The 11,729-nt window shown below is 39.9% G+C and overlaps 1 protein-coding gene across 1 annotated transcript; it reads left to right on the top strand.

The window, feature by feature from the left end:
* The first annotated feature begins 5,656 nt into the window (after window positions 1-5,656).
* LOC141006702 (P2Y purinoceptor 3) lies at window positions 5,657-9,236 on the top strand. The gene is made up of 2 exons (XM_073478926.1): window positions 5,657-6,132; window positions 8,321-9,236. The coding sequence occupies exons 1-2, from the start codon at window positions 5,657-5,659 to the stop codon at window positions 9,234-9,236; spliced, it is 1,392 nt and encodes a 463-aa protein (XP_073335027.1).
* The last annotated feature ends 2,493 nt before the right edge of the window (window positions 9,237-11,729 follow it).

The raw sequence follows: 11,729 nt of genomic DNA, 5'->3' as shown, positions 1-11,729 counted from the left end.
AACAAAAGACTTTTGAAGTTTTGTTTGAATTTTGGTGGCATCCCTCTTTAACTGATGCTAAACACTTCAGGTACGTCAGAGATACATCATTGTTTACTGCAAACGGAATAATGCACAGAATATATAGCCAAGTATATGTGATGATGCACCAGAAATATCGCTGACTTGTTTGATTTTTTCTTCTATTAACTTGATGTTTATGTCGTACGGAAGAGGATTAGTGCGATCGTTGAGAAAAAGAGAGTTTTGAGTTCAAACTTTATTCCTCAGAATTCTGACGTCAATTAAATTTTCAGAACTCAATTATTTTTTATATTTTTTTCACAGTGGCCCTAATCCTCCTCCGTGACGTCCCCTAAACGTCACACTGTTTTTGTAACTTCCTGAACGTTTGTAAGGATGTGAAGTTTGATTCTGACACTAGCTTTGGAGATTTAGATGATTTAAAATGTGGCTTTTTTAAAACCACCACTAGCGACGTCCTCCAGTGCCTTACAAATAAAATTATATTTTGATACTGATTAATTCTTTCATATTGACCTGTGATAAGAAGCTGAATGTCATATTCATGGAAGGGAATGTACTGTAATGGAAATGTGTTTGTTACTTTTTTATTCATATACTTAAAGTCACACTGAAATGTTATTTTACGAAGAGTTTAACGTGTTTTGTCTTGAAACGTGGAGGACACAGCACAGTGAGGGAGAGTTAAAGTATAGTAAGAGTAATATTTTGATCTTATTATGGTCCAAAACAAACTGAACAGATTGTTTTTCATTTCATTGTGACTCTGAGTATTTAGAGATGTATTTGAAAATGTAAATACAATTAATTGCAAATGTATTTGTAAATGTAAACATTAATTCTAAAATATATTTTGAAGACTTGCTACAGTTTTATTTTGCGTCCACTTTATTGTGTTTTATGTTCTCAGTTTATTCATTACAGTATTTGAGTAAAACTACTTTGTTACCTTCCTTCCCACACAGTTTTTTAAAGTTTTGCTAAAATTGTATGGCGGTGATTACTGTGCATTGGTCACAGTCAGAACTTCAGCAAGTTTAAAGTGATTTAAAGAAGGACTGGTAGCGTTCATGTGTGTTGAGCGTCAGCAGAAGTCCAGAAAAGGACTTGAAATGAGCAAAGCCATCTTGAAAAGCAGTTTTCTTAATACATCTGTGATGTTAGCTAGCATATATGTTTAGCACAAGTTGAGCTTGCTTACAGAGTCTAAAGCAGTTGGTATTGAGAACATATTAGATTAGAAATTTTATTGTCATTTTACAATATACAACGAAATTAAATGGGCTTCACATTAAAGGTGCACAAGAATAAATAAAATACAGACAAGCCAACACAACAAGTTGATGCAAAGACCATCCTGCATGGTTAAAAGTGATGCAGCTCAGCAGTGTGTGCTGATATTGTAAAATCTTGGCCATAATTTTAAATTTATTTCCCACTTTGCCAAAAATAAATTTGCATCAGAGGGTTTTATTATCTCTACAATGTTTGACCATCGGTTCAGGACACATGCCAATAAAATAAAATTAAATAAAATGAGAAAAGAAACATTTGAATAATAATATATTATAAAAAGGGTGAAATTTCAGAAGATCAACTGGAGCTGGATATTCTGCCTGTAGGAAAGTAAAGCTGAAAAGTGTTGTTGCAGACAAAGAGGACATTTTTTAGTTTTTTTGCAGCAGGTATTTGACTTTATGATAAATGTCAGAGTGATTTGATGCCCTCACTGTTTTTATTCATGCCTCTGCTCCCTGCATGGCATTCGATTTTATGTTTTTTTTGTTAAGCACCTATCATGCAATAATAAGGGTGTTTTTATTTTGAAATGTAACCATTCAAACTTTTTTGAAAAAGGCCTTGGTTGTGTGAAAACAGCATTTTTATAAGTGCTGAGCTAATGCTGGTGTAACGACTCTGTGGCGCAGGTGAAGCAGTATTTGTGCTCTACTTCTGGCAGATAGTTTGTCAGGCTATGCTGAAAAACTAACGTTTATAAAAGTGCTGAGCTAATGCTAAAGCTAGTTTCTTGGGACCTGTGACTCTACATAGAGTAGTAGAGAAGTATTGGTGTGTACTTTTGGCAGATAGCCTCTTATGCATGCTAGGCTTCAAAACTAATATTTGAACGCTTGCTAGCCAAGTTAGCAAGCTTAACTAGCAAGCTAATAGAAAGATGAAAAATGTAGTCAGGATCTGTTGTTAAACGTGCAGACAGGAGGTTGATTTGGACAGGAGATCAACAGCTAACAGGTTTCCTAACGTAACTAACAAAACTCTAAACTCTAACTCTTTCTTCAACAAAATGGTGGATGAATTGTGTTGTACAGTCACATGAAGGGAATATATTTGTTTTTTTTGCAGCAGGTAATGATATTAAATAAATGTCAGAGTGATTTGATGTTCTAACCCTCTCTGTATTTATTCATACCTCTGCTACCTGCGCGCTGTTCGGCCGCCAATTGTGTTGCCGTGTTTGATTTACACTCACACTATCACATGTTCAAACACACACGCAGTGCTTTGTCATTCAGCTCTTTGACTGTGTGTTCACGCAGTATTTACCGTCTGAATCAGAGTTGATGATGTTGATGATGGAGTGAACTGAGCGGAGGGGTCGGAGGAAGAAGAGGAGGAGCTGATGTGTTCACTTTGCTGTTTCTGAAGCCTCAGATAACGAGAGGAGGAGGAGAGAGTGAGACGTTAAAGCTTCAGCAGCCTCTCTGGAGGAAAAGGTGAGTGATTTATTACCTTTAGAGGAGCAGAATTATTTAGCTTTACGTCTCAACTAACCAGATTTATATCATACAGCGGTTATTATTAAAGATCTGTGCACGTAAGATTATTTGTGATTCAAAAGGATTAACAGTCACAGTGATCCCAAGCTCCATGATACACAGTTCTACTTATATTTTATATGGTTTTATTGCGATATCTTCTCGGGAGGCTCAAGAACATTAAACCTTTTGATTTTTTTTGTTTCTCATTGAAAATTAGTTTAATTCTTTGTATTATAAATGTGTAAAGACTCCATGATTACTTTGTCTAAATTAATGTCAGTGGTTTAGTTTAGAGCTTAAGGTGAATATTTGTGGAGAATGATTTAGCAGAAATAAAATTTGAGCACAAAAAATCTCAGAGTAACGCCTTCAGCTCTCTGGAGTGTATTTTTAATTTTCATATGTGTCCTATTAAATGTGAACAACACGTAGCTGCACTGTGAACACCTCCTCCTCCTCATCTGCAGTCCCTGTATTGGGTTTCATTCCTGCAGTTCTGACTGAATGAACGCTGATCAATTATTTACAGAGAAGCTGAAGGTCAGAGGAGAAACCTCGAGAGACCCTTCGGCCCTGAAACAGACACTTCTGAGCCACAACTCCACCGACGACACCGAGAGGACGATCAGGACGAGGAGGACGAGGAGGTAAGACCAAACTCGACTCTGATCCACATCAATGATATTATGAATGTGAAATACTCACACCTGATTGGCCAAAAGCAGCATTTTCGCTTAGTTCAGACAGTTTTGATTCAGATTTAGACGAGTCTTTACAGCTCAAGTGTTTCGTGGACCGATTTCCAATGTTTGTTACCAGTTAGGTCGACCACCAAGGCACAAATCCAGCTGTGACGTCTGATCAGATCAGATAACTGAAAACTCAATCAACAGAAAATTGGAAACAATTTTGATAATCAGGTAATCATTTGGGTTATCTAGTTCATAGTTTCTTCAATGTGAGCATTTGTCTCTTTTCTTTATTTTCTATGAAACTCAACTGAATATATTTCAGTTTTTTGTGTGCTGGTCAGACAACAAGACATTCACACATGTCAACTTGGGAAATATTGAAAACTGTAAAAGACATTTCTTTACTTTTGTAAAGACCAAACAATGAATCAAGAACTAAAGTCCCAAAAGATATTTTCTTTTTAAATGTAATGCACACAGCTGGAGTCAAACATCACATTATTATTGTGCTCTGTAATTGGATAATATGAAACACACTGTAAACTGGATCACCTTTCTATGTGCACAAACAAACTTCTTCCTTTCTTTCAGTCTTTTTATTTCCCTTTATCAGACAGAAATCTGTGCAACAGCCAACATGCCAGCAGCTCTGTGGGGCTGTACTCAGGCACAGCACTGCTTTTACCTGAATGCTAATGCTAGCATGCTAATAGGAACATCCACTCATAAAGAACATGTTCATCATGTCAGTCTTCAGTTGATTCCTACAGCTCTCATGTTTCTGTGATGAATGACACAAACACATTCATGAAGTTATAGTTATTATAGGTTTTCTGAAAATGAGACCAAATCTGCTGGATCATAAATAAACATACGGTGACTCTAATAGTCAGTTAAACGTCTCAGAATCGGTGAAGTTCAACTAACATTGTTGGCTTGACTGATCCAGTCCTTCACCACACTGATGTGTGTTTGGGACTATCGTCTTGTTTGAACACCCAACTGCACCCAAGAGCCAATCTCCTGCTGATGATTTTAGGTTTTCATGAAGAATTTGGAGATGATCCTCCTTCTTCATTATTCTGTTTACTTTCTTTAGAGCAGCAGATCCACTGGCAGCAGAACCGCCCCACAGCAGAACACTACCAGCACCATGCATGACAGCAGGTTTGGTGTTTTTGGGGTTAAAGGCTTCACCTTCTCTCCTCCATTCATATTGCTGCTCATTGTGGCCAAACAGCTCAGTTTGTTTCATGTGACCAGAGTTTTCCTCCAGAAGGTTTTTTCTTTCTCCGTGTGATCAGCAGCAAACTTCAGTCCAGCTTTAAGGTGCAGCGTCTGGATCAAGAGCTTCTTTCAACATGGCAGCTTCTCAGCTCATGTTGATGTAAAACAGCTTGACTGTGGACACTGACACCTGTCCTCCAGCTTCTAGTTCATTGTAGACTTGCCTTTTGGTGGTTTTTGGTTGACTCTTGACCATCCTGCCCAGTTTTCTCTCAGCAGCAGCTGATAGTTTGTGTTTTCTTCCTGATCGTGGCAGTGACACAACTGTGCCATGCACTTTATACTTACAAACAGGTGTTTGAACAGTTGATCTTGACACCTGTAACTGCTTTTAAACCCTGAACCCTGAACCAGACCACCAACCCGCCGTACAGAAATGCTGCGTGAATTGAGAGAGGTTTCCGGAAAGCTTCGTTAATGATTGAGGGGCTAACTGAGCGAAACGCAGTCTTCATCAGCAGAACAGCGGCGGTACATTCTGAACGAGCTTTTCTGAACTAATGACATGTTTTTTCTTCCCCGTCTCTGTCACAGAAACTCCTTCTACATGCCAGAGACATGTCGACGTGAACAGAGATTGGATAGATAGATAGATAGATAGACAGATAGATAGATAGATAGATAGATAGATAGATAGATAGATAGATAGATAGATAGATAGATAGATAGATAGATAGATAGACAGATAGATAGATAGATAGATAGATAGATAGATAGACAGATAGACAGATAGATAGATAGATAGATAGATAGATAGATTGGATCAAGGACAAATGAAGGAAACCTCAGTGAGTGAGAAGACTTGAGTCTGAAAGCTAAGATGACGCCAGAGGAACCTGAACCGGTCCAGCTCTGCCAGAAATAGCCTTCATCATGGGACTGAGCCAAGCCTCCAACATCACCCCAGACATCGGTTTGGCGGCAGCAGCGGCAGCGGCAGCGGTGGCGAGCAACCACCCCAACACCTCCGGCACCTCGACTGTTCCTCCGTCGTCCTGCAGCATCGATGAATCCTACAAGTACGTCTTCCTGCCTGTCTGCTATTCGCTGACCTTCCTCTTCAGCCTCACCCTCAACTCCGTGGTGCTGCTGCGCTCCTGCCGCCACCACGGCGGCTGCTGCAGCGGCATCAGCGGTGGCGGGCGGCGCTGGAACACCTCGCTGATCTACATGGTGAACCTGGCCACCACCGACCTGATGTATGGACTGTCGCTGCCCTTCCTGGTGGCGAGCTACGTGCTGAGGGACCGCTGGGTGTTCGGGGACTTCATGTGCCGCCTCGTCCGCTTCCTCTTCTACTTCAACCTCTACTGCTCCATCTTCTTCCTCACCTGCATCTCCGTGCACAGGTAGGAAACCCTCAGCCCAGTCAGAGATGAAGTTAACACGGGCGTTCTGATGAAATCACAGCTTTTACTTTTGAGACTTTTAAATTGGTGTTTAAACTTTAGTCTCAAAACAATAAGATGCTGCTTTGTTTTGTCTTCATTTATCCATTATCTGTTCACTTTTTGCTCACTGACTGGCATGATAAATGAAAATTAATGCTTTAATCTATCTACTACTGAAAAAAAGCACCGAAAGCAAATTCTTCAGCTAAATGTTATCAAATCTTTCCAAAAGTCTTTCTGCAGATTAAATCAGAACCTCCGGGGTCGCCTCAGTGTTTCTGCTGCTCATGTATTTTCTTGCTAACGTTAATTTTTAAAACGTGCTATTTGATCTTTAACTTGCTTACATAAAAGTGACAATACTACTGAAGCTAATGTAGGAAGCTAGCTGATTCTCCCGACCTTTGAGCAAATCAGAAGCTTTTGAAATGTTAATAAAAGGGCCAAGTTAGCTGATGGGTTTGACTTCAGAGAGTGAGACGAGTTCTGGTTCACACACCCCAAAGTTGCTGACCTGTTTCCTCACTCGTCACACAAACCTACAACAGGTATGGAAGCTCATTAGTGACAAAACAGTAATTCATCTGAAAGTTAAGATTGAGAACAAACAAATGATATGTGTAACACCAGGCTGCGTCCATCAGCTTTTTCATTCATCTGAAAACATTAAGGTCATTAAAGTCACATTAAAAAAAATTTATGTAGACAATTTTTTTTTTTTTTTTTTAATAATACATCTACAGAGCTTGTAGAAAGGTGCAGAATAAAAGAATCTTTTCCATAAAAACATTTTTATGTGTGAATCTGTAATTGTAAGATGTTTGTTGGGTCCAAAATGATTGTTTTGGTCTCTGTTTTCTGAACCAATAGTATAACACTGCTGGTGTCACATGGCTTCTATGTTTCGTCAGCAACAACAGTCTTGGTAGTTGCGAGCTGGTGGAAAAAATAAAACATATAAACGGTTGATTTATATAGCCCAGTACAATGTTAGCTAGCTCGTGTTAGGAATGGAATGATGCTACATAAATAAAGTTATAATTATTATTATATCAGAAGGCTGAAAGTAATATGCAAAGTGCAAGGGGGTTGTATTTAGACTCTTAAAGTGTAACTCTCGCCAAAATGCAACCTAGGCTTTTTTTGTGAATGTACCCAAGTCAAACCTTTGTGTAAAAGCATAATTACGATGAAAAAGCCACTTTTAAGATTTACTGTATTTTCATTTTCGGGTAAAAATAATTTTAAAATTGCATGCTAGGGGCAACAGTATGGTAGCATCAAAATCGCTATTTTTAAAACACTAAGAAGACTCGACACAACATGACACTTTGCTCGTAGCATCACCAGGGTCTCTACACATGAACACGAGCATTGAGAACATTGTTTGTGTACACAGAGTTTACTAAAAAGAAGGTTTTTGAACAACTCACGTTAGCAGTAGCTTGCTCCGCTCGCCACCGTCCTGCCAGTCGAGATCCCCGAGTGCGACGTAACATGGAGGAGAGTAAAGGTGGAAAGCTCCATGTTACGCTGCACTCGGGGATCGACGCATCTCGACTGGCAGGACGGTGGTGAGCGGAGCAAGCTTCATGTTGTGTCGAGTCTTAGTGTTTTAAAAATAACGATTTTGATGCTACCATACAGTTGCCCCTAGCACACAATTGAAAATGATTTTGACCCGAAAACGAAACTACGGTAAATCTTAAAATTGGCTTTTTCGTCATAATTATGCTTTTACACGAAGGTTTGACTCAGTACATTCACAAAAAAAGCCTAGGAAAAAAAGCCCACACACAGTTTAGGTTTGGAGTAAAGCTGCTGTCCTCCTGATAAATCCTGAGCTCCATCAGAGCTGTTTCAGGAGTTAAAAGTTGAATTCTGTTTCCTGAGTTCTGAGTTTCCTCTGTCCTGTCAAGTTTATGACCACAGCCTTTATTTTTGTTGCTTAAATGTGCTATGATATTTGCTGCAGTGACATTACTGCACGCATGGAAACATTTGAAATGACTGTAAGCAGCCTTTCTAATCATTAAAGCAAAGTGTGCGCACATTGGGAACCACCCTGTGAGACTCTTTTTATGTTTTAAACAAGATGGAGATTAACGTGATGGATATGAACTCACCCCTGGTCGTCTGTCCTCAGGTACCTGGGGATCTGCCACCCGATGAGGACCATCACTCTGGAGAGTAAGCGGGTGGTGAAGGCGACCTGTGCACTGGTGTGGGTGGTGGTCTTCATCCTCACCTGCCCCATCTTCAGGTTCGCCCAGACAGGATACGTCAGAAGAGGAGGCGGCGGGGTCATTGAGCCTGGAGGGCCAAGGGAGGGCTGGAACAGTTCTGGATCTGAGTTGGACGACCAGGAGGGGTACATGAACTGCTGGGACGACGCCATCGATAAGGAGTTTGCTGACTACGTCCCGTACGGCATCGTCCTCCACCTGCTGGGCTTCTTTGTGCCCTTCATGATCATCGCCTGGTGCTACTCTCAGGTGGTCAGGACGATATTTCAGACCCTGCGGTCCCCTCCTAGCTCGATAGAGGGCGGCGAGGACGGTCCGGTGGGAGACGGCACTACAGAAGGAGTTAGAGATCGGGAGAGAACCTCGGTCTCCATCTCCGGATCGCAGTACTCGCACTACATACGGCGGCGACGGAAATCCATTAAAACCATCGTAACCATCACGCTGCTATTCGCGCTCTGCTTCCTGCCCTTCCACGTGACGCGGACGCTCTTCCTGCTCCTGCGGCGAGGGCAGCTCGGCGGCTGCACCGTCATGAAGACTGTCTCCATCTGCTACAAGGTCACCCGGCCGCTGGCCTCCTGCAACGCCTGGCTCAACGCCCTCCTTTACTTCCTGACGGGGGATAAGGGCGCCCCCTGCTGCTGGCCGGCAGAACCCATCGTCCGCAGAGACCGCCGGAGCGGCTCCCTCTGGTGGCCACTGAAGATCCTGAAAAAAGACGGTGTTGGAGAGGACGACCAGGAGGCAGCCGAGAAGGTTGAAAGGGAGGTGCACATGGAGAACGAGTCCAAGTCTTCACGGGTCATCTTCTAGAAGGTTTTAGAGCCGTTTCTTTATTAAAAAAAGACTTGAAATTATGTGTGATGCACCAGGAAATGATCCAGGAAGCTGCTCACTATTTCTGGATGTTCCTCCTAATTTAGAGCAAAATTTAAAAAATTACCATAAAATCGGCGAAGGAATATGAGAATTCATGCACATTTAAATCTACATCGTTATGTGAATATCAGGAGTTGGTTGAAAGAGGTCCAGTCAAAGCTCAAACGATGGAAAACATGATCGTAAACGGACGTGTCTGTGAGTTTATGTATTAATGTGAGGAAGACTCCAAACACATCCGATACTTTATACTTTAACGTCCATTTTATTGTGTCGCATGTTTCCTTAATCGATACGCCAACTTTTCCAAATTGCATTTTCTTTTAAATTTCCTGTTTTTCCAGAAATCAGAAAATACACATCTGAAGCTAGATTTCCATAGTGGACATTTTTCAATACACATTTCTGTTGGTACCCAAAAAAGTATTTAATTGCCAGCAGTACTGAAGAGACATTTTACTGTCTCATATGCAACTATACTCCAACTCCAATTCTGAAAATGTTGGGACGCTGTGTAAAACCTAAATAAAAACAAAATGCAGTCGTGCAAACGAGCTGTTTATTGATGACTGTTGTACAAAGTGTTTCTGAGCTCATGTAGAATAAGAAAATATTTACAAAAACCAATGAAGACAGTGAATTAAATATTAAATATAGTGTCTTTGTACTGTTCAGTTGAGTAAATGTCAGACAGGATTAGAAAATTAAAATGAATTCTGTTTTATTTTTGTTTTACACAGCGTCCAAACTTTTTGAAACCGGTGTTTTACAACTGTCCTCAGAACAGAAAGAGCAACATGTCCTGAATCAGAAATGTGGAGTCTGATAGAGGGGAAGTGTTTTAATGAGAATTATAACAAAAAGTATTTGTCCTCCCAACTCAGTGCAGATTTAAGTGACTTTCATTCAGACTCTGGATTAAGATTTTAAGTTGTTAAATATTTTTTTGTTTTTTGTTTTTACTTGGTAATTCTGCGATAATCAGTTTCCTGACATTTTTAAAGTAAAGTTAACATTTTAAAATTCACCTGTGTACAATCATTCAAAGCAGAAAAGGGGCCAGATTAGGTCTTAAATCAGACGGGATGCAAACTAAAGATGGTCGATTTGTGAGTGTCCTGTGAAACACAAAGGAAAAGGAGGAGCTGCTCACGAGAGAAGATAAACTGCAGATGGTTATGAAACGGCTCTCGGAAAACGACTTACATGTGTTTTATCATTTCCTGTGAGGAGAAAATGTTAATTTTTAAAAAAAATAAATATTTAAAGATTATTTAGTCGTACATGCTGAATAGAACAATGGTTGTGTTGGGAAGAAATTTGATTATTCTGTTGATTATTAGTCATATTGGTAAACTTTTATATAAAAATATCTGTCAAAAACTAGTTGAAAGAGTCGGAGGTGATGTGATCTAGTATCTTGTTTATTCCAACCAAAAGTCCAAAACTTGAAGATGTTCAGTTTGCAACGATAAATGACAAAAAATAAATAAATTGTAGAATCAGAATACAGAAACTGTTTGACGTCTTTTCAGCGGATAAATGACTTAAATGATTAGTCTATTAACGTATCGATAATCAATTAATCAAAACATATTTTCCACACTTCTTTACCTTTAATTATTACATATATTTGAGGACACAAATTATTAATTTGAAAGAATAATTTTCACCTGATTTCCAGCTAACAGTCTCTGTAGCAAACAAATGAATTAAAGGCTCAGTCCACATTAAATCTGAAAGGAGGATGAAAAACATTTGAGGACTCAGTGAACATTCACCTTCTCCTGCTGTTAGCCAGAAAGCAGAAAGTTGACCTTTGACCCTGTTGCATCAAATCTGTCTGTTCTGTTGAGTATTAACAGGCTGCTGACTTTGTGATATTTTCCTCATGTTGGTGAAGACAAACCGAATCGTTCCTGGAACATGTTATTAAAGTCGGCACTCCTCTTTAGATGTTAAACCCTGAATGGCGGCCATGTTGTCTGAATGTTTCTCCTTCACAGAGCAACACTGCACGTTCCTGCTTCACGTCATCTTGTTGTTGTTGTTGTTGTTGTTTTGGAGCTCAGGTCAGTCTGTTGTCAGACCTCTTATTTTTCACTTGTGTATTTTGACGTTTTGTGGCGCAATATCCGGATTAAAGTCTGTTGTTGACATCAGCTGTCTGTGTCTCCGGCCTCGTTCATGGTTAACGAGAGGATCCGCTCGTCCCAGAAATGATGAATCAGCTGAACGATCACGTTACTGCTGAACTGAAACACACGATGTATCTCACACTGATCTGGTAATTCATTCATATACCACTCAACTGTCAACCTTTAGTATTTCTAACATGTTCGAATGAGGATGTTGTTGTTCTGCAGAAGATATCTCTGGTCTCCTAATTATTATGTTTAATTTATTAAAATTTGAGCTGAGTAAAGA

The sequence above is a fragment of the Pagrus major genome, chromosome 13 (genome assembly GCF_040436345.1).
Source record: "Pagrus major chromosome 13, Pma_NU_1.0".
NCBI lineage: Eukaryota > Metazoa > Chordata > Actinopteri > Spariformes > Sparidae > Pagrus > Pagrus major.
The sequence above is the reverse complement of the archived record's forward strand: the minus strand, read 5'-3'. Positions and strand labels throughout refer to the sequence as shown.